We start from the raw sequence: 24,993 nt of genomic DNA on the forward strand, positions 1-24,993 counted from the left end.
CATTGTGTTGCCCCCAATTTTGACATGAGGTCTCCTTGTGTCAAAATTTTGAGGATGTCCTTGAGTGTCCACTTGTTTTGATTGATCCATACCTTGAGCATGCGATTGAGCATATCTATCCACATAAGGCCTCCATGATGGTCTTTGAGTGTAAGTATCATATGTTTGAGCTTGTGTATGTGGGATTGCTGGCTTTTGAAGCAAAACTGATGGTGACTCAGGCATCATATTATTCGGTCCTCTATTTCCTCCACTATTTGGTCTCCTTTGATCCATGTTGGGTTGAGTTTGTTGGGAGGGTCGACTTTCCATAAGTTGAGACATGTCAAAGTCATGAGGTATTTTAACTCCACTTTGTCCCATCATGTGTAAAAAGTACTGTCGATCTCTCCTCATTATCTCTTCAACCAATCTATTGAAATGAGGATTCATTATGGAGTCTTCTATGTCTGCTGATAGTATTGAAGAGTTGTCCACATTGTCATTGTGTGTAGTATTGTTGTTTATAGTGTTTGCGCTTTCCACATTTGGATTGTTTCTATAAACATCCATGTCTGGTAATGTAGTATGCTCAGGATTGTAAAATAAATCATTGTCATACTCATAAGAACTCATGTTTGCGGATTCTTGAGCTTCTTTAGCTATTCTCCTAGATTTTTGAAGGCGTGTTTCAACCATGAACTAGGTATTTGACCAAGATGTGAGAGACTAGATGAAAAATGGAAAAAGTATGGAAGACCAAGAGTTGTATGGAGTGTAAATGAATCTGAGGTGTACTTGTAATGTCCAAAGTGTAAGACCAAGTATGTATGTAGTAGAGTAGGTGTGACTTCCAAAGAGAGGATAGTTTCTCTTGATGAGGTAAGTTGACCTTGACTCTAAGTAAAACCAAATGAGACCCAAAGATAAGAAACCTTGATGAGGGACCACTTAGCAAAGTGTAGTTGTATGCAGTGTGTTGAAAAAGTATAGTGAGGACAAGCAAGTGACCTTTTGACCCAAGTTTAGACAAGTGTGAATGTAATGTAAGGTGTAAAGCAATGATGGATTTTGTGAGACCCAAAGACAAGTTGAATGCTAGATGAAACCTGAAGAAACAACCTAGGAAGCTCAAGTATTCTGAAACTGATTTCTTTTGTTTGCTGGACTGTAAAATTTTTCCAATTTGTGAAGTTGTTGGTTGTGACCAAATCTGAATGTTTGACTGTTTTTCATGACAAGAGGACACAATGTTGTTGAGGACTCAATGTTTGCAAGTGTTTAGACTTCAAAATGACTCCAAGAAAGTGTGTTGTTTGATGTAAAATTGTTTTGCATACACTTGAAAACACAAAAGACACAATGTTTTGTTGTTTGGTCTTGAATGTTTTGAATGTTTAAAATAAGTCAAGCACAATTCTTATGGCTGGCCAAGACAATAGTTGTTGATCCCACATGGGGTTTTACCCCCGAGGCTACGCTATTCAGAGCGGATACTTAGATGCTTGACCTCACTGGCTCCACCCTCGGCACTCACTTCTCGGGTCAGCCAAGCATCAGTCCCCATGAAAACTCCCCATGGCGAACTTTGTATCTCTACTAAGAACCGTATGTGTGTGGGCCGCTACCAGAGGTCCGACCTCCTGCCCCAACAACTAGAAGGATTTGGGCTTCTAAAACAAAAAGGTGCTAGTAAGGGCATCCGCTCGTGTGGCCATACATGTGGCACTTTCAGCTCTGTAAATACAGAAGGCTCCCAGCCGGTAGGGGTTACGCCCTACAAATGATCAAATAAATTTGATCAAACGGGTTTATGGGGAGACATAGTGTCGGTATGAACTAATCAGCACACGTTATTCATAGTTTTCACCATGAATACATTTGATTATAGTGGTTTGGATGAGGTGGGTTTTCCTCGCTACCACTTGGGTCGTTCTCTTCTCACTAGTAGTCCTAATGACCACATGGGAAGATAGGCCCTCTAAAGATTAAACAAAAAGAGCCTATTGTTCAAGACACAAAAGACAATGATTCAATTTTAGTGCACCAATGGAAGTGTTTGCTAATCTATGAAAACAAGGCACACAACAAAACTAAAAAACCCTAGCTAAGGCCCTGCAACAAAATTGTTAGTAATTTGGGTTGTTTCAAATGATAACCCCTTCCTGCAAGCACACAAGTTAGGTAAATTTTAGATCCAAAAGACTTTGTGAAATAGGGGCCTTCAACAATGCGTTTTGTTGACCAATTCAAAGACCTGATTCATCATAAAAAAGGACCACCTGTAAAATTTCAAGAGATTTCCAGAAATGTAAGAAAATCCAAAAAATTTGCTAATTTGCTCCAAAAATTAATTTTTTTATGAAAAATCATAAAAAATTCATATAAAATGCAAAATAAATCCAAAAAATCTGAAATTTTTACTCGAGAGTCTTTATGGTCTTCCAAACCTGCACAAAAAATTTTATGTCAAAATTCGAAGCCGTTTGTGAGATCTGATCAAAATAAAGAAAAACCCTAATTTTTAAAGATCTGATTTTTAGGGAAATATTTTGCATCAAAATTAAATTCACAAAGAACAGATCCTATGTATAATTATGAGAGGTTTCCAAAAATATAATAAAATCTGAAAAATTCTCTCATTTGCTCTCAAAATTAATTTTTTATGAAAAATCATAAAAAATTCATAGAAAATGAAAATATGCTCCAAAAATTCTGAATTTTGGCTTGAGAGCTCCTGATACTTTCTTCAGCCTGCAAAAAAATATTTGGTGCAAAATTTCATAGCCGTTTGTGAGATATGATCAAATCTCTCCAAGATCTTGATTTTGTGTCCAAAACCCTAGCTGCACAAGGTTATTCTCCAAATTGTTTTACAAAATAGCAATATAGGGTTAGAAAAATCTGCAAAAAAAAAACATAGATCTAAGAAAAATCCATGTCCCACCGGGCGTGCCAAAATGTATATGGTGAAAATGGATAACAATAATAACAATATTGAAAGGCTAAATGAATTCAACCACAAAACCCTAGCCTAACAATCAACAAAGATCCACCATAACATATGAAGATTACCTAAGACAATGCAAATCAAATGAAATCACAAAGATTATACCATCACATGTCCAATAGGGTTTTGATCTCCATTCTTCCTATCTCCATTGATCTTGCTTGATATATTTGCTCTCAGATTTTAATATGCACAAGAGCTCAACAAAGAACGGAATGTGGTTGCAAGTGGGATCGTAGTGTAGTCGAGTCCTCCAAATTGTCGATTAGCATGCATAGAATGATTAGAATGATTAGAATGAATGATTAGGATGATTAGGGTTTGACAATGAAGAAAGCATCTCCTTAAATAGAAGACACAATATGAAATGGAGGGTTAAGATTGAGAGGTGTAAAAAGAGAGGTCGGCTAGGATTAGAGGGTAGGTAGAAGAAATAGTAAAATAATGAAAGAGGTAGGTAGTGTATGAATTAAGAGATGAATGACATGTGTCATGTGTAGAAAAAGATAATGAATTAATTAAATAAATAAAGATTTATTTAATTAATAGAAGAAGTAGGACAATTAAATAAATAAAATATTTATTTAATTTAGGAAAAGGATAATTTAATTAAATAAATGTATTTATTTAAATGAGAAATAAGGCTAGAAAAGGATAAATGAATTAATTAAATAAATAAAGATTTATTTAATTAATAGAAGAATTAGGCTTAGATAATAAAATAAATAAAATATTTTCTTTTTTGTCAACATTTACCCCTAAGTTGCACTTAAGTGGGGGTGCTAGTGTGAATAGGGTTATTTAGATATCTAGTTCTTTATTAGCTAGTTCTCCACAATACCTCTCTTCACACTTAGTTAAGTTTACCTGGGGACTTTTTCACTTTATCCCACATTAATAGTGTTTTTAGTCTCTTGGGTGGTAAGTCTTATATATACTCCCCCATCACTCTCATATGGGTATTCTTATTTTATTTTATGCTTTGCATTCTCTTGAGTTGAATACAATTTATTTGGCTCATATTTGAATTTTATTTTTCTTTCCTTTATTCATTTGCATTCTTAGGTGGCTTTTCAGCCAAATCTTATATATAGATCTAATTTGAAAAAATAATTATATTTATATTTTCTTGAGGTTTATCCTATACATAGTCACTGATTTTTTTTATTTGATTAAAAGTATATAATAAGCTAACAATAATCCTATTTTTATATGAATTAGATATTCTATAAATAATTAATGTAAAATTATTGTAGCATGAAAATAATTCTATTGTAATTTACTTTAATAATCTCCAAACAAAATTAATTCAAAGAAATTATTTAAAAATGTGTATTAGTGGTAAAAATGAGAGGTTCAATTGAACATGAAAAATGCATAAATAAATACCTAGTAATAAAATTTCATGAAAAATAAGTACAATAAAGTTGGATAAAAGGAGAGGGTAATTTGAGAGGAATATTGTAAAAGAAAGGAATGAACAAAATACATTTTATAGAGGTATGAATAAATTTATAGGCATTATTTAAAAGTTGGGTAAAAGGAGAGGGTAATTTAAGAGGAATATTGTAAAAGAAAGGAATAATAAAAATTCATTATATAGAGGTATGAATAAATTTATAGGCATTATTTAATATTTTGCATGAATGTGGATGTTAAAGGATATATTCACTAAGTGAATCCATTAGATAAAGTATCTAATTAAGGCACGTGGAAGCATTATGAATGAAGTATGATAAACATGAAACATATTAAACTATTGTAAAGCTTTATCAGTAAAAGTATTTGTAAATCCAAATTTGAAATAAGAATGATTTATTCTGTAGTTGTTTATGGTTTTGATTGTGTGTCTTTTTTTATATCAACGTTTCAAATTACACTCTGTGATCCATCATCAGGATGCTAAGAGAATGCAGGGATATGACAAATGGTAAATTGCCACTCTGATATTCGAAACATTGATGTAAAAAAAAATATTAATATGGATTGTAGAAATTTGATCAATTTAAAGAATGATTTAACTTGTAAATATGTATTTTTAATTCTAATAAATGCACCAGCCATTGAAAATCCTCTAATATGTTCATTAAAAAAAAAAATGAGCAAATCTATCACGAGATAATGAAACATCAATAACATCAACAAGTCTATAATGAGTTTCTTAAGAAACATAATCCAAGCATAACAACATTATGCCACAAACAAGATAAATTAGATGAATCATTAAGAACAATATAAACTAATTTATCAATAGATAGTTAATCACAAGATGTGTACATAAGAGTTTCAAAGGATGTAGAGGAATTACTATAATGAGATGCACATTAGATATTATCATTAGGTATATCAAATTAAGAATAAGCAAAAGAAATGGAGCATTGTCAAGAGAAATCACCTTCAAATAGATCAATAGAATCTATAAACATACTAAGAGCTAAAATACTATCATATGTCATGAAAGAAGTATAATCATCATATATCATATGGGCAAACATAGTTATTTTGTCTAAAATTAGGGAAAATCTATCAATGATATATCTAGTAATGGAAAGCACAAAACTATATATCTACAAAGTGAAAACTAGTGGAAGGTTAAACCCTAAATAAATTAGTATGCATACAAAGAGGAATTAAATCTCAAATATAGATAAGAAGATTTCATAATCCAGAGAGGCAAAGTACGAGGTCAATTTAGAATTTTGGGTTCATCAAAATGTAAAGAAATAAATTTTACCCTAATTCTATTACAAAGATAAAATAATGCATCTAATCAAAACTCAATCACTAATAAACTAAGATTGATAAACACAATTACAAATGAAATTGTTAGAATAAATTTGCTCTTTTTCCTCATTTTAAATAGACAATGACAAATGATCTATCATAAAATGCCTTTGATAGTGAGACACAAATTATGCTCCTAAATGAACACTAATTTAATTATCATAAGATTGCTTAAAGATCTTGCTTTGTGCCTAGACAATTATTCACATATGAATCTATCCCATATGAATCTATCACATAACACTTTTTCTTGGTGTAGATTTGTCCTCTACTTTATGATACATGTACACGCTTGCAAATGTACATAGGTAAGATAGATGGTGTAAAACATATAAAAGAATTGGAAAATATCAATATTCAAATACAAGATTTAATAGCCTTTACTAGCTTCCTTGATAATTAATCACCTCCCTTAATCTGTGTACAAAATTGGAAGCTTTATTCAAATAAATTTTTACTAAAACCTGACCAATAGGATAGGGTGATCACTTTTGTACAATTTCTGTTACTTTTCCCATGTTATAAAAATTACTATGGATATTAACACATATTATAACAATATTTTAGAGATTAAAAAACTCAATAATTTCTTTGTGCTTTCAATTAACCGCCACAGAATACAAATAAAAAGAAGGATAATACAACACAACACAGGCAACGAGCTGTGGGAAGGATGCCCAACCTCCTCTATACTTCATTTATTTTACCATTACTTGTTACACAAAACATCTGCCAGACTCCGTATTTGTAGCAGTTTGATTGTGACTGATTAGATATGGTACAGACTATTTCAGATATAAATTTATTATCAAGCTTTAAGCTAAGTAATGAGACAGGCTGAAGAGATGGGGAAGTAGAGAAGCTACTACCTATTTGATTTGGTACTGGCTAACAAATTACTTAGATACAACCGTAAGGAAGCAAATCTACGAACAAATTATTAAGACTGCAACAGCCTGTAAGATTAAAGAAAGAGATTGATTTGTACTAAACGCTTTGAATTCTGAGCAAGCAATTTAGTGGGTGGTATTTCTCTGATCTGAAATAAAACAGGCCCATCACTTCAATACAGACAAAAAAGCGTGTGTAGAGCTGCCCTGCATTAAATAGCAGCAGACATTCATTACAGACAGTGCAGTCCAGTTTGTACCTTAATGGAAACTCGTTAATTCTGCAGTACTTGTAACTCTAAACTGTACAGTCCTGTAAAATACCTAATTATACCAAAAACATTCTGCTGCTCTATTTGTATGTTATTACACGTATAGTACTTTGATGTTTGAACCTAACAGTGCAGGTAGTAGACTCTTAGTAATATGATTTAGATCTGGCTCTCAATCTTTGCTTTTTAAAAGCACATACTTACCTAAAACGAAGAAATCTCACATGTGAGTTGACACCAAATGCATTTTAATTTTATCGAGGAGCTGTCCACAGTCTTGTCATTACAGTTCGTTCTTTTTGATGATGACGGATTATGGAGTGTGATATATAATTTTGGTTGAAGAGAATTTCATATAATTAAAATCAGAAATAACACAAATAATTTCAACATTGATAATAGAAATTTAGTGACTGTTATACACAGTTCAATGTAAGAATTTGAAATTTTTTTCATTCATAAATTATTTGAGAAATATTTTTGTCTCTTTCAGCTCTCTATTATTCTGATGATGGCTCATGAAATATGATCCAAAATATTGATACAAAAACTCACACACAATCTAATCAAGAAACACAACTATGAATTGTGAAAATCACATATCATTAACTCATTAATCATTCCAAATAATGAAAAATATACATGAATCACTAATTATATGAAATGTTGTCTGAGCTCAAACAAGTAAATTCGTGGAGGAAGGAATATAATGTAGACTACTACAGGAGATTCAAAGAAAATATGGTACTGTTACAAGCCGATTGGCATCAACCCAAGTCAGATTTATTTTTATAATATCTATGGATTTCGAAACATACTTACAGTATGTACACACACTCAAAAAAAGCTTTATTTTTGCTGGTACTTCCTGCTATAATTCAAACATTGCACCCTCCTGATCATAAATACCTTCATGCAGGCCATTTTCGGATGGCAAAGTGTAAGGATAAATACTGCTGCTAGAGGAGGACTTCATATCAGTGGTCCATGCAGACGTATTCATTGTGCCATTGCCAAGAGATGGCCCATACCCATTGTTGTATTCTTGTTTCTGCTGTGGGAATACTGAGCTACTGTTGTTGTACGTGCAGTACAGAAGATCATTCATATCCATTGAGAATTCACATGCTTCCATGTTCATGGTGTTGTTGTTCTCAACATTGAGAGTATTTGTCCAAGCTGACTGATAGTTTGGTTCAGGAGAACCAGAGCTGATAGAGGATGCAGAAAACACTAGTGAAGTGTCATTATGAGGCAATGCAGCTGCAGGTAATAGTGATGGGCTTTCTAATTTTACTTCATTTTCAATGCATCTTCCATAATCCAATGGAGGGTAGGCTGTGTCATACTCAGTAGAATGTGGTATTTGCAGAGAGGTATTGTTAATATTATTGCTAGTTATGCAGTTGGATGTGTGCATTTGAGAGGTGGTCATGAAATTCATATTGTTTGATCGATCAATAAGAGAAGCCTCAAGCCTCTCTATGAGCTTCCTAAAAGAAGTATTGTTATCAGGCATTAAAATTTGATGATCAAAGGCTTGTTGAAGGTTTAGCTGAAATCTAGATGATTGAATGCTTGGCCTGGTATCAGCAATGGTGGGTGCTTCAGCACAAGTGGTTTGTTCAAACAACTGGGGAGTTATCCCATGACTGAAATTAGCATAAGGGCCACTCACATTCATGTTCATTTGCTGCTCTACTGCTGCAGGCTGTGTTGCATATACGCTTGTGCTATTGTTGGCTTCTGAAGGGACATACCTTTTTAGGTCATTCATTTGAGCATGTTTTGCTGCAGCCATTGCTGCAGCAGCAGCAAGACGACGGGTGTGTTGATCCTTGCGTTTTCCAAGCAGTTTCTTCTTTAATCTTGTGTTCCAGTAGTTTTTAATATCATTATCAGTTCTGCCTGGCAACTGGGCTGCAATAATAGACCATCTGCACCAAATACAAGTCTTTAAGTCTTTAGATCTTATAACAACAAGTTTCAGATCTTATAATTTATCTGCTAATCCTTACATAACGATGAACCAACATAATTTTCTTTTCTTTTCTATTCTGGGTTTTGTTATTTGTGAGCCATACCTGCTTCCAATACTGATATACAGGCCACAAATGATATTGTCTTCTTCTTCTGAGAATCCTCCATGCTTGATATTTGGCCTCAAGTAATTCAACCATCTAAGTCTGCAACTCTTTCCACATCTTTTCAAACCTGGGTCAAAGAATATCAATCACTACAACAAACAGACTGCTAAAATACCCATATTTTAACCGAGAAAATGATAGAAATTACGAATTCTAATAACCTCCGGAGAAGATAAAACACTATGAACAACACCATCAAAGTGTAGATCCAATATTCCATTTTTATCTAACATAGACTCTCAGAACCCTAATACACCAAACCATTGCCTATGATAGATCACAAGCAATCCAGACGGTGCAATAAACACTGATACAATTTCCATGAAAGGAGAGAATACAATTGCAAAAGCCAATCTTACTTCACATGGAATGAAAACCTAGATCTGATACACAACCCTGCAAACCCTAACCACTAGAAAAAATCCTTCAGTCTCTCTTATACAAAAAATAATTTATCCTATCGTCCTTGAACACCAGAATACTGACAAAACAGATGATTGGGTAGCCCTAACTACTTGAACAAATCCTTAAATCACTCCTACATAATAGATAATTTATCTTTATCTTCTTAAAAAGCTGAAAACCAGATACACAGATGACAATTTGACAATTTACAGTATGCATAACATCAACATGATGCTGATAAGGATAACCTAAACTTCTGGTACCTGTAGAATGTCAAATTCTAGGAAGCAAACCTTGGAAAGAAGCAAAAACACAGGCTTACTAATTTGTTTTCTTCCAACTGCACCACCTGAGATATAAACACAAACACAAAAAGATGATTACATACCAACTTTCTGAGGTAGGGCAATCCAATTGCCTCCAGTTCCATGCTTCTCTATGTAGGCCTTGAGTTTGGAGTCCTCTTCAGGGGACCATGGTCCTTTTTTCACATTGGCTTTATCACAGCATGGTGCTCTGCCCATGATTGCTACTCTTCTTATTAATGTCAGCTGCAGATTGGATGCAGACAGAGATCCCAACTCTTCAATCAAAAGGGGATGGTTTCTCTTGCAGAGGAATGACAATTGCAGAGTTCAAATGGATGTAATGGATGACTTATCCTAAGTTATAAACACCTGGCACTAGCTAGCACAACTTTTTTTTTCCTTCTACACAGGACGTTATCATTTATCTTCCTTTTGATGTCCTCTCGTACTTTATTGGCTCTATAAATACTTTTGTCGACTGACCTTACACTTTTGTACGACTAGTGCCTTCCCCAAACCCCAAACCAGTTGGGAAAGTGGTCCTATCCTACAAACCCAAAAGGTACACTACCCAAGCTCTGGAACTTCATTAAAAATTCCCTCCTCCCCAAGGAATCAAACACCCCTTAAAAACATATATAGAACGACGAAACAAACAATGGTGGAGTGGGTCCAAATGGTTAAATTTTCCCTAGCATAGTCTTAAAAAAGATTGCAATCCAGCCACTGAAATCCCAATGGGTCTTTCTCCTTGTCCTTCTCGTTGAGGAATCTATGCCATGCTGGTAATCCATCATTTTAAAATAGTGTGTTCTGATAGGAACAAGGTTTAGAAGTGGAGTATAAGTTAACCACGGTCGTCACTGGCTTTGACTTGACATCCTCCATCACTTAATTTAACAAGAGGTGGAACAAGGAATGTACTGTCATTCACGTAGCCTCATTAAACTATACATATTTGAAACATCCAGTATCACATCAATCATAGCGTAGCCGCCACCACTTCTCAGCATAAAACACGATACAACAATAAAATAGTTAAACATAGGTCAACTCCCTATTAAGCCCTCCATCCACTACACCATAACCCTAACCAGACGACTTCTCTAGCAAGAAAAGAAATATGGCTCCCTCCATGCTATTCAACTTTTTTCTCCCATCTCAACCATAGAAAATTAGTTTTGTTATAACCAATATTCTTGTGCCTTGTCCCCACTTAACTAAATAATTCTACACCACTATGGACATTGAGAGATTGATACCATTTTTCGTGCAGAGATTGTTAGACTATGGGACATCCATCAGAAATTTTCTCAAAAAGTCATGGGGACGTCGTCAATCATAACGTCACCTCTGTTCACCAAAGTTAGTAGGATATGTATATATTTCTTTTCTCTCCTTTCTGAGTTTTGTCTTTAATCACTTGCATTATCCAATTTTGCCACTACCTATGCCTGTTCTTCCAAGTTTACCTGGCAACATTCTTCCAAAATCATGGCATTCACCATCAGATCACATACTATCCTACTTTTATGGGTGTTCTTTAGCTTCCTGCCCTTCAAAGTCAATGCTATTCTTTTTGTTTTCAAACTTGGATGACTATTTAATATTTTTAATGTGCAGATGAGGTGGTAAAACTTTCAAGATAAGATTACAATGATGATTATTATGTCTAAATGATGTGGTGAAGATTAGATTACAATGATAATATTTTAGTATATATATATTCATAGGTAAAGAGTTATTTTTATTGTAGGATCATTTATTAATATAATAATCATGATATATTGGATATATACATTATTATTGATCAAGTGATCTCATCAATGTGGGATTAGTTTTCAAAATGAAGATTTTGTAGTTGTAACAATTATTTTAAGTTACACAATTTATAAGGATATTTAGGTTGAAGAGAAACATTTTTAAAAGCTTGCATGATTTTTATTTTTTCTTCTTTCTTATAAAAGATAAGAAATGGGGTCATAATATTTATTTGCAATTATTATCAACCATCCTACAATGCATGGTTCCCATGAATTACATGTGCAAACTCCAACTCTATCATGTATACATCTTGTCACATTTTCTAGTACAATGTATTTTTAGTCTCCCTTACAAATTAGGTGATAAGAGGGGAAAACCATACATTACATACATTTGTTCATTTTATTTGCAAATTATTATTAGTCATCCTACAATGCATGGTTCCTATAAACTAAGTGTGCAAACTCCAATTCTATCTTGTATACATTCTTGCCACATCTTCTAATACTATGTGTTTTTAGTCTCCTTAACAAATTAAGTGCTAAGAGGCAAATACTATTCTCCATACATTACATACATTTATTCATTTTATTTGCAGAACATTATTAATCATCCTACAATGCATGTGCAAACTCCAACTCTATCTTGTATACATTCTTGCCACATCTTCTAGTACTATGTGTTTTTAGTCTACCCTACAAATTAGGTGCTAAGAGGGGAAAATAATTCTTCATACATTACTTACATTTGCAATCTCCAACTCTAGTTGTATACATTTTTGCCACATCTTCTAGAAGCATTATGTGTTTTTAATCCCCCTTTACAAATTGGCTGCTAAGAGGGGAAAACTATATTCTCCACATAAAACATACATTTGTTCATTAAAAAAACATGCATATTTTTTAAGTGTGTTGATATTTTAAAAGTGTTTTGTAGTGTGTGTGTATATACGTAAAAGACATTGAGTGTATGTCTAGTTATAATATTTTTAAAATGTGTATGATGCAAATAAGTCATGGTCCATGTTTGTAAACAAGAACAAGACTAGCATTATGTGTTTTTAATCCCCCTTAGAAATTAGGTGCTAAGAGGGGATTCTCCATACAAAACTCACATTTTTTCATCAAATATACATGCATATTTTTGAAGTGTGTTAATATTTTAAATTTTTTTTAAAGTGCATGCGTATATACGTAGAACACATTGAGTGTGTATCTATTTATAAAATGTGTTCAATGCAAATAAGTCATGATTCATGTTGTCAACAAGCACGATTCTTATGCTAATCCTAACCTCATCCCTTTTTGACATTGGTTCCTTGCACTCAACAAGACTTGAGTCTTGGTAGGCTCACTAAGAACCTTTCAACTTTACCTAGAGACTAAGGGTCCATTGACAACAAGTTGTGGTTAGAATTTATGACCTACATTTTGTTAGGGCATTCATCAACCAACTATGTTACATAGACATAGATGCTTCTAACTATAATAACTCGCATTTATTTGGAAGTAAACATATTACGATCTTTTATTGGCAAACCATACATAATATGAATGCATCATAATGATCATACATAAATACTTAATGAACATAAATATATATTTATACAAAAAAAAAATTAACCATACTAAAATACCCATTCAAAATATCTTTCAACCTAATCCAACTACTTAACTACAATCCATTGACAAATTTACCATGAACCATTTGACCAGTCAAAATAAACTCAATAATGATAGAGATAAAAAAGAATTCTTCAAAATTCAAAGTCAAGGATTCAGTTGGTCCATATTTACATTGAGTCAATTTTGAGCCATCCCTCTCTAAACCATGGGATTTGTTGAGTATGTACAAGTTGAGAAAACATGCCTTTCCTATATATCAATCAGACCACTGTTAATAAAGCAAATCAGTGGACCTCCCTCCTCTTTACATTTGAATGGTAAAAAGGTTTTTTAGACTTGTGGACTTTCTCTCCACTGTCTAAGGTAAAGACGCGTGATAATCTCCAATACAATCTTTAAATGATTTGTTGGGACCACTTAATATAAATAATAGAAAATCAAAACATTTCTGGATTTAAAAAGTTATGGAAGACTTTGTATTACAGTGTAATTTACACACGCTTAATAATCTCTCTTCAACTTCACATGTGAAACTTCATCAATGCCATTGAATACAACAAGTAAATATACAAGTATGTCGGCAAATTATTAAATTATATTACCGTAAAGTCATATGCCAGTACATCTTTTCGTGCTGCTTCTGTATTGGATTCTGTCTCTTACTTATTTTCAGACTTAAAATATTCTACTTTGAAAGAAAAGTGAAACAAATAGTCACTTGGGTTTACCATAACGTATCTATAAATTGCATACACAGGGTTGGTAATTGTTTTTATTAAGACTTGGAGGAATTAAAATGATATTTTACGTTTTCTTTAATGTATATTATGTTGATATGGAGTAATTGAAGTGTGTAAATCTCTTTTCTTACTTTAAAAAAAATACTTTTATTAATAGATTTGAGTTTTGAAGTTTTCTTTTGTTCATTTATTGTTCAACTAATATTGTTTTATGATTTCATGTTGTTATGTTCGGACGCGTCTATTCTGGTTCTAAAACGATAGTATGGATTGACTAACATGTGTGTTAGTCGCGCGTTTTACACCGTCGATTTTGCAATTAACAGCTGCGATTGACTAACCTGTCGCTAACACGCTGTATGTGTTGGTATTTTGGATATGTTGATATGGTTTTGTCATTGATGTCAACACTTATCAACTTTGGCAATGTTAACTGGCAAGCAAGTGACTTATACACAGCCACCGATATCTTATTCACCGGCAGGATATATTGTTCACCGGCACTTGGAATGAAATGGAAAATACTTGGTTATGTCGAAGACATCATTTGGACACTCTGTCTTGGAAATTTGTTCATTGGTATATTTGTGTTTGCATATTTGTTGCTACTGGCAAATAGGTCCAAGATAAGCACCAACAGGCTTATCTATTCCAGATCAGCATGGCACGCTATGGAGATGATTTATTAATGTTGTAAATGCATTAAGCCAACATGTTGAATCGAATATTGCATCGGTTATTGTTTTACTTGTAAATTGTTTTTATTGTAATATCTTTTGTAAAGCCGACCTATACATTTTGGTCCTAGGCTTCGGTATATATGTAAGATCTTATTTGATCGAAGTATAAGGGAGAGGTGAATGCGAAAAAGATTGTAATAAGGTATATGCGAGAATAAGCAGAGCTATACACATAGACATCATTTGAAGGTAGAAGGAAGGTTTTGTGAAGACATATCAGAACTGAACCGGTACTGAATCCAGCATATGAAGATGCTATTTTGAGCAGTACATCATTATTGGATTTAACCATCCAATTGTAGTCAGTGTGACTCCTATTTGTGTTTGAACAGTGAGCTCTAGGCACTTGGCCTTTCTGCATGTGCAGACCCCCTATTGTATACACATACTATCTGTAGTAGTATCATCTGATTATGGGTAAGGTTTCCCATCGTGGTTTTTCCCCTTACAGGGCTTCCACGTACAAATACTGGTGTTATGTGTTGTGGATATTATTGTCTTTCTGTTTCATGCATTAATCTTTACCAGTACTGCAATTAACTGATAAACTGTCTACCAGCATTAACTTTGGTTTACTGGTATTAAGCATTAAGTTTGGTTAAGTTGTTTTGGTTTGAATTTATTTGACAACTGATTCACCCCCCCCGCCTCTCAGTTGTCTCTAGGACCTAACAATTGGTATCAGAGCTGAGTCCTCTTTTTGCAGAAGTTTAACAGCTTGAAGAGATCCAATGTCTTCTAACTATTTCAGGAAGGATAGTCCTAAACTTGATGGAACCAACTATGGCATATGGAAGATCAGGATGGAGACACATTTGAATTGCATTGGAAAGGACATCTGGGAAGTTACAAAAAATGGCTATACTGCTCCTACTCCCAGTCAGTCTAATCCACCAACCTTAGGAAAAGATGAAGAAAATGATTGCAAAGCAAGAGAAGCACTTTTGAGCGCATTATCAGATCAACAAATCATGAGATTATCAGATAGATCTACTGCGAAAGCTATTTGGGACCATTTGGAAACATTGAATGAAGGAGATTCCATAGTCAAAATTGCAAAACTTGAAAGCTTCCGGGTCAGGTATGAAAATATGAAAATGGAAGAAGATGAAAAAATTTCTGCTTTTATGGAAAGAGTTAATGAAATTGTTTTGGGTATTAAATGTTGTGGAGGAACCTTAAGTGAAGATGAAATTATTTCAAAAGTTTTAAGAGGATTGCCACCGGCATACAAAATGAAAGTTAGTACTATAAATGAGTTCAGAACAATGCTTAATACATCAGTAACTAGAGATACAATTCAAATATGGGAAATACAAAATTATGAACAGAATTGGTTTGGAAATTGCAACCAGTAATCAAAATAGAGGTAATATCTTGCATTTGAATAACCATGAAAAGACATGTTTGATTGCACATATTGATGAAAAATGGTTATGGCATAAGAGACTTTGTCATGTAAATTTTGATTGCATTGTGAAAATCAGTACAACTAAGGCAGTTAGAGACTTACCTAAGATTGTTAAACCTCACAATCTGGTATGTAAGGAATGTCAATTTGGAAAACAAGTTAGAGCATCTTTTAAAAGTATTCCAGAAAAATTCAGTAATGCTCTTGACTTAATTCATACTGATTTATGTGGTCCAGCTAGAACTAAAAGCTTACAAGGTGATAGATATTTCATGCTAATCATTGATGCCTATTCTAGAATGTGTTGGGTTACTTTTCTCAGAGAAAAATCAAAAGCACTTGAGAAGTTCAAGCTATTCAAGGCAATGGTAGAGAATGAAATCGGTAATTAAATCAAATGTCTGAGATCAAATCAAGGAGGTAAATTTACATCTAAGGAATTTAATATATTTTGTGAAGTAAATGGAATCAGAAGATAGTTATCAACACCCCGGACACCCCAGCAGAATGGAGTTGTAGAAAGGAAAAATAGAACTATCTTGGATGCAGCTAGAAGTATGTTATCAGAAGCAAATCTACCACATGTATATTGGAGAGAGGTGGTAAGCACAATAGTCTACACATTCAACAAAGTTCATATCAAAGGTGAAATTGGTAAGACCCCTCATGAACTATGGTTTGGTATTACTCCTACTCTTAAATATTTCAGAATATTTGGAAGTAAATGCTATATTAGAAGAGATGAGTATATTGGCAAATTTGATCCTTGAAGTGATAAAGGAATATTTCTTGGTTATTCATCTAAGAGAAAGGCATATAGATGTTTTAACAAGAGATTGCAGAAAATTGTTGAGAGTACAAATGTGAAAATTGATGAACAGTTTAGAGGAACTTCAAGGTATATAGACTCTGAACCAGCAATAAAGATACTGACAAATGAACCTACATTGAACACACCGGTACAGAATGAAGATCCATTTACACCGGTATTGAAAATTCCACTATAACTGAAGAGTAGAAGCAAACAAAGACACCCCGATATGTAAGATTGAACCACTCTGAAGATCAGATAATTGGGAACAAATATCAAGGAGTTATGACAAGAGGAAGACTGGCAAATGAAGAGGTATATTTTATTTCTCAAATTGAATCAGCATCAATTAATGAGGCATGTGAAGATAAACACTGGATTAAAGCTATGGAAGAAGAATTAGAACAAATTGAGAAGAATAACACATGGACATTAGTTCCCCAGCCTAAAGACAAAAATATAATTGGAACAAAATGGGTATTCAGAAACAAACTTATTTAATATGGTAAGGTAATCAGAAATAAAGCAAGACTAGTGTGTAAGGGATATTCACAGAAAGAAGGATTTGATTACAATGAAACCTTTGCACCGGTAGCTAGAATTGAGGCAGTCAGATTATTCTTGGCTTTTGCAGTACACAAAAACTACAAAGTATATCAAATGGATGTTAAATGTGCATTTCTAAATGGAGATCTTGAAGAAGAAGTTTACATTGAGCAACTTAATGGATTTTCTTTGACAGATAACAAAGATATGGTTTGCAGGTTAAGGAAAGCTTTGTATGGGTTGAAGCAAGCTCCAAGAGCTTGGTATGCTAGATTGGATAAATACCTTTTGAAGATTGGTTTTTCTAAAGGTAATGCTGACAACAACTTATACTATAAAGTGACAAATGATGAAATCTTGGTTATAGAAGTTTTTGTTGATGATATAATCTTTGGAGGAAAAGATGGATTATGTAAAGACTTTTCTATTGAAATGTAGCAAAAATTTGAAATGTCTATGATTGGAGAGATAAAATTCTTCTTAGGATTGCAGATTTCACAGACTGATAAAGGTATATTCTTGAGTCAATCTAAGTACTTGAAGGAGTTATTAAAGAAATTTGGGATGGAAAACTCTAAACCAGTAAGCACACCTATGACTATAAATGACAAATTATCACTAAGAGATGAATCTACACCTGTTAATCCAACTGGGTACAAATCTATGATAGGAGGTCTACTGTATTTGACACAAACAAGACTTGATATTATGAATGCAGTATGTATTGTTTCAAGATTTCAGAGTAATCTTAAAGAAAATGATGAATCAATAGTAAAAAGGATTTTTTGGTATTTACAAGGCACCACAAATCTTGGCTTATGGTATCTTAGAGATGAAAACTTTGAATAATGTGCATACATAGATGCAAATTGGGTAGGAGATGTAGATGATAGAAAAAGCGCCACCTTTTTCTTGGAAGCAGATTAATTTCTTGGTTGAGTAAGAAACAAAGTTGCACATCTTTATCAATAGCAGAATCAGAATATGTTCTAGCAGCAACCAACTGTACACAAGTATTATGGCTTAAGCAAATGTTGAAGGACATAAAGGTGAAATGCAAAGAACCTATTACTATCTATTGTGATAATACAACAGAAATTGATATATCTAAGAATCCGGTACTACATTCTAAAACTAAACATGTCTCTATCAAACTGAATTTTCTTAAAGAGAATGTTGAAGCAAAAGAAGTAAAACTGGTTTTTGTGAATACTAAAGAGTAGATTGCAGATATTTTAACTAAGCCCTTGCCTAAGGAGACTTTCGAATATCTCAGAGATCATCTTGGGGTCATACCCCCACCGGTAGAGACTTAGACAGTTGATGTTTGTCATCAACCGACATAACTAACAGAGAAATTCATTGCTCTGGCTTTGATGAGGAGAGCTACTTCTTAGGGGGAGTAGTTGGTATTTTGTATTTGAAATTGGTTTTTGTATTGCTTTGGCATTTGATGTCAAAGGGGGAGATATTGATATGGAAAAACACAAGTTACTCCTAGGGGGAGAGACTTTATCCCTTGGGGAGAGATTGTTATTTTGGGAGAGATTGGTTACTCTTTGTACTTGAATTTTGATTTTTGGATATGATCTCTTTTGGGAGATTGTTGGTTTTTGGTATTTGGCATTTCTGTTTTAGCACTTTGATGGTTTTTCCATCTTGTGTTGCCATCAATGCCAAAGGGGGATATTGTTGGTATTTTGGATATGTTGATATGGTTTTGTCATTGATGTCAACACTTATCAACTCTGGCAATGTTAACTGACAAGCAAGTGACTTATACACAGTCACCAATATCTTGTTCACCGATAGGATATATTGTTCACCGGCACTTGGAATGACATGGAAAATACTTGGTTATGTCGAAGACATCATTTGGACACTTTGTCTTAGAAATTTATTCATTGGTATATTCATGTTTGCATATTTGCTGTTACTGGCAAATAGGTCCAGGATAAGCACTGACATGCTTATCTATTCTAGATCAGCATGACATGCTATGGAGATGATTTATTAATGTTGTAAATGCATTAAGATGACATGTTGAATCGGATATTGCATCGGTTATTGTTTTACTTGTAAATTGTTTTTATTGTAATATCTTTAGTAAAGCCAACCTATACATTTTGGTCCTAGGCTTCAGTATATATGTAAGATCTTATTTGATCGAAGTAGAAGGGAGAGGTGAATGCGAAAAGGATTGTAATAAGGTATATGTGAGAATAAGCAGAGCTATACATGCATACATTATTTGAAGGTAGAAGGAAGGTTTTGTGAAGACATATAAGAACTGAACCGGTACTGAATCCAGCATATGAAGATGCTATTTTGAGCAGTACATCATTATTGGATTTAACCATCCAATTTTAGTTAGTGTGACTCCTATTTGTGTTTGAGCAGTGAGCTCTAGGCGCTTGGCCTTTCTGCATGTGCAGACCCTCTATTGTATAAGTAGTCACATAAATCTGTCCACTTAATTAAATGAATATTTAGTATTTATTTGATTATTTAACCATCAATTAATAATTAATTAAATTAATATATTTAATTAGTTCATCTTAACCCTCTTCTCCTATTAATTAAATAAATTATTCAATTTATTTGATTTAATTCACTTAACCAAATTCAGACCATTAATTAAATAAATAAATCATATTTATTTAATTAAATCTTCTCTCACATTTAAATAAATTAATATTTATTTAAATTCCCCCAAAATCTCATCTCTCACATTTAAATAAATAAATAATTTATTTAAATCACCTTTATCCTCCACCCACTTGTATTTTCCTACAAATGCAAGTTGCACAACTATTTTAAATAAATCATTTATTTAAATCACCTTTATCCTCCACCCACTTGTATTTTCCTACAAATGCAAGTTGCACAACTATTTTAAATAAATTATTTATTTAAAATCCTATTTATCCTCACCCACTTGAAACCTTTAATGGTTTCCCTTAAAGTCTTCAAACTTAATGGCTTCTTTCTATAGTCTTCTTAAGTCTTTAATGGTTTCCCTTAAAGTCTTCAAACTCAATGGCTTCCCTTAAAGTCTTCTTAAGACTTTAATGGTTTCCCTTAAAGTCTTCAAATTTAATGGCTTCCTTCTAGAGTCTTTTCAAACCTTTAATGGTTTCCCTTAAAGTCTTCAAGCATTTAATGCTTTATCTTCTTTTTTCTCATTTAAATAAATTAATATTTATTTGAATATTTACCCAAATGCAAATTACACCATTTAATTGAAATAAATGATTTTATTTTAATTGAAAATACCAAAATTCCTCCCACTTGCATTTTCTTACAAAATCCACTTGCATGCCTAAACCCCTTCTAGGTTCTTCTAAACCCTTCCTAATTAACCTAATCCATCCCCTAAATATTGTCACATTCCTAAGCAAATTGAAGTCACTTCTCAAAGACTCCAAAGTCTTTGAAAAGCAATTAATGCTTTATGTGTTCAACAAATTAACCTCTAAAGTCTTCCAAACCACTTATGGCTCTTACATGACCATTAATGGTTAATTCCACTTGCACCCATGGTTAAGGACTTTGACCCCTAACTTAACCCTCATGTAACCCATGTGTCTCTTCAAAGCATTTATTTCTTTGACTAGGGTAACCATCATGTCCCCTCAAGCATTTAATGCTCCTTATCTCTCCTCTCAAGCCTCCTCATGGTGACACTTGTCAACATGGGATTGGGTTGAAAGTCTCACATGGATTGAATATCTTTCAATCCTAACCCTTGTTAAGATTACTCAATCTTAACCTTTCATTTCCCCATTTCTTCTATAAATAGAACCCTTCTCCTCAAGCAAAGAGGAAGAATTAGAGTATTGTTGTTATACTGGCATTAGCATAGAGCTTTTTCATAGCATCACTATCTACACTTGCATAGCATTTGTTTATCATATTCAACCATCTTGATTCTCCATATGGCATCCATGGATAGTGCTAAAAGCTGAGAGCTACACTCATTTGGGACTTGGAGAGGGGAGAAACAAGGGAGAAGCATCAAAAGGCATCATGGAAGCATCTTAGGGAGGCTTTTCTCCTTTCTTTTATTTTGTTAAACTTCTTTCATGCTTTTTTGAAATCTCTTTTGATATGTTTGGAATGGTTTTTAGTTCTTTGTTTTGTTTTTATGGTTGAAACCAACTTATTAACATTGAACTTTATTGTTGCCTTGTCCCCATTTCCATGACATCAGTATACACATACTATCTGCAGTAGTATCATCTGATTGTGGGTAAGGTTTCCCACCGTGGTTTTCCCCCTTATAGGGTTTCCACGTACAAATATTGTTGTTATGTGTTGTGGATGTTATTGTCTTTCTGTTTCATACATTAATCTTTACTGGTACTGCAATTAACCGATAAACTGTCTACCGGCATTAACTTTGGTTTGTCAATATTAAGCATTAAGTTTGGTTAAGTTGTTTTGGTTTGAATTTATTTGAGAACTGATTCACCCCCCCCCCGCCCTCTTAGTTGTCTCTAGGACCTAACAGTACGAAAGGTCCGTTTTGGAGCCAGAATAGACATGTTCATCGATGTAAAGCTCATGTCTAGTTGTAGTCAATTCTATTACTCTTTCAAGGTCTTTTTTTTGAAAGACATCTCCTCTCTATATTATTTATTTCACACACACACACAATTTTTTTTTTTTTCGTTTAAAATATTTATTATTGAAAATTTAGAATTCTTTATAACATTGTTTGTGTAAGATTTTATCAAAAAAATGAATTGCTTTGAATAAAAAATGTAGATACTAAAAGTTATCGTGCTATACATTGACAATCATTCATCCACTATTAATTAATCATTCATTAATTATATATCATTTATTAATTATTTACTATTAATCATTTATCATTAATTATTACTATTTTTTGTTATCTATTTTTAATAAATAAATAATATTTCTATTTTTTACCACAACTTTTCAATTTGTCTTCAAATTAGTAACTTCTTCATTAACAATATATTAAATAAATCGATAAATTTATAATTATCATCTCACAAGTTAACTCCATATTTGAAGTAGAAACTTCTTCTCATTTATCCATATATTAAATTAAATATTTCATTATTATCATCTCTGAGTTTGTAAGTTCAGTTAACTAGGTTTCTAATCTTATCCACATGCATCTTTTTTATTTTTCAAGAAAACATTTAAATACCATCATCCTCTCATCATTTTCATATCTCAATTCTGTATGCAAATCTAACCTATTATAATTCAATATTAAAAGAATGCAGTTTATGCCATTGAGTTGCATCCATATTCATTAAAAGCAGGTTGTTACAAAATGCTTGATCTTGAGGTTTGCATAAAATTCGGTAAATATGATTTCATTTGTCTAGGTTAGTTTATTTGTGTTTTCAAGTTCTATATTTTTATTTATTTTTCAATATCTTTACTTACATTTTGGTTAACTTGATGTGTATTTACATACCCATTAACTAATTGTTTTGTTTACAAGATTTTTTTATGTTTCTTGTTTAATATGTTTTTTAAAGTGGTTTTGGATATTCATATTTTTTTATAAAACATTCTAATGTGGATACTTTTGGAAAGATTGCTAAATAAAATTTGATATACAACACTGTATTTTTGGTGTAGATAACATTTTAAATAAAAATATATAATTTTTGAGCATTTGAATGTCTAATCTATACAGTTGTACAAATTCATACATTTTGAAATATAATTTAATTTGTATAATTGTTTAATCAATCTTTCCCTAGTAGGTGTAGAAGGGCCTAGGAGGCACTCTTCCTCCACAACACACCACTTGGGTTAGTTTACGTCAAACTCGCTAAAATTCCATACAAGGCACCCAAGAAACACGCCAAACAACTAATGCACAATACAAGTTGATGCAGGAGCATCCCCGGTCTATGAGCAATCTTTTATCAACCAAAAATATTTCCTTTCAATATAAGTTCTTGTTCAGTTTAGTGTGTTGTTTTCTGTGTTCCTACCGGTAGGTACAGGTAGTTGCTTGCTTTTCATAGAAGATCCTATTTTCGGTTTCAAGTGTTGGAAATATGGATGGAGTAACTGAGAGGGGAGGGGTGAATCAGTTACCACAAAAATAAATCCACAAGTCCCTTAGATGTCTTAAATATAAACTGCTGAAACTCGGTAAATTAACTTATCAGTGTTCATTAAACATTAACATGCATAAAACAAATAACATGAACACAAGTAACACCAGATATAACGTGGAAACCCAATTTTGGGAAAACCACCAATGTAACTAGTTACTGATTTTCACTCTTCTGAAGTGAGCCCTGTTAGGAGCCAACCCTGTTAAAGGTTACAAAACACACTGTTAGGTGTGACCCTGTTAGAGGATTTAATCACCCTACTAGGAGTGGCCTTGTGAAAGGTCTTAAGAACAATTCAACCGAATTGTCACCTTGTCAGAGGATTTACAAGAATGGTTGTTAGACCAACTCTGTTAAGAGATTTCGGTATCACTGCTACAATGGTTAGAAAGCAACAATGAAGTGATCTGAATTAAATACAACTTATCTTGCTGATACAGATCTCTGTTCTGAGCCAATAGATCCTTACTGATCACATATATCTTTTCTGCGCCTCAAGGATATCACTGATCCTTCATCAGAATTCGCACATTTCTGCTCCTTCACATTTCCATACTTTTCATACTTCTCCACACTTCGAAATCACAACTTGATCTCTTATATATATCATTCAGGTTACCAAGTCGGCCCAATTACAAGTTAAAATAAATATTACATAGGTCGGCTACATATACAAGTTTCAATAAATAAATTCTGCTTCGGTCGGCTGCATAAACATTTCACTGATGCTCGGTGAACACTGCTGATTCTTCGGTAACCGACTGAACTCGGTAAGTACTGCGAACTCGGTAAAGACTGACTTTCCTTCACATATTCTTCGAAGACCGACTGAACTCGGTAAAGACTGACTTTCTTTCACATATTCTTCGAAGACCGACTGAACTTGGTAAAGACTGCGAACTCGGTATAGTATTCTGGAGTGCTAGATAGACTCTGTAACTTGCTTCTCTTACCGTCTGAACTCGGTAGACTCTATCTAACTACCTTGCCGAACATTCTGAGCTCGGTAGACTCTGTCTAACTGCCTTGCCGAACATTCTGAGCTCGGTAGACTGATATGACATTTGTGTAACATCAAAGACAATACACAATTAAACAATTGTATCCAACATCAAGGCAGGTTCATGTGCCTAATTCCAAATTTTTCAGTCCATTTGGACTCTTTTTTGACTAGTTATCACTCCGAGTTTGACTGATTTTGGGTTCCAAGACACTTCTGGTGTTTACCGGTTAGTCTTCCTTCATTACTGAATCGGTTCTTAGCGTGTGGATATTTTTGGGGTCTTGTCTGATGTTCTTTGGCATGTGGCCGACTTTCCTATTGATCCACACTTCTTGCTTGTTATTTTTTGGAAGAATTTATTTTATTCATGGGGTCGATCTACTTACACGTTTCATTTTCCTTCATTGGTAAATGTAATCTTTTGAGGCCAACCCGGATA

At 33.4% G+C, this 24,993-nt stretch overlaps 1 protein-coding gene across 1 annotated transcript; it reads right to left on the minus strand.

The window, feature by feature from the left end:
• Nucleotides 1-7,599: 7,599 nt before the first annotated feature.
• Nucleotides 7,600-10,631, minus strand: LOC131062746 (transcription factor RAX3). Its single transcript, XM_057996469.2, has 3 exons — nt 9,876-10,631; nt 9,020-9,149; nt 7,600-8,872 (listed from the first exon to the last, which is right to left on the minus strand). Exons 1-3 carry the CDS (start codon nt 10,009-10,011, stop codon nt 7,807-7,809), a joined length of 1,332 nt encoding a protein of 443 aa, XP_057852452.2. The 5' UTR covers nt 10,012-10,631; the 3' UTR covers nt 7,600-7,806.
• Between the last annotated feature and the right edge of the window lie 14,362 nt (nt 10,632-24,993).

Source organism: Cryptomeria japonica, chromosome 9, assembly GCF_030272615.1.
Source record: "Cryptomeria japonica chromosome 9, Sugi_1.0, whole genome shotgun sequence".
Taxonomy (NCBI): Eukaryota; Viridiplantae; Streptophyta; class Pinopsida; order Cupressales; family Cupressaceae; genus Cryptomeria; species Cryptomeria japonica.

Excerpts from the sequence above, each read along its gene's own strand:
- LOC131062746 (XM_057996469.2), bottom strand. The coding sequence starts at position 10,011 with ATGGGCAGAGCACCATGCTGTGATAAAGCCAATGTGAAAAAAGGACCA. Across the intron at positions 9,150-9,875 it reads TGCCCTACCTCAGAAAGTTG|GTTTGAAAAGATGTGGAAAG; the intron begins GTATGTAATCAT and ends TCTTTGACCCAG. Across the intron at positions 8,873-9,019 it reads TATATCAGTATTGGAAGCAG|ATGGTCTATTATTGCAGCCC; the intron begins GTATGGCTCACA and ends TATTTGGTGCAG.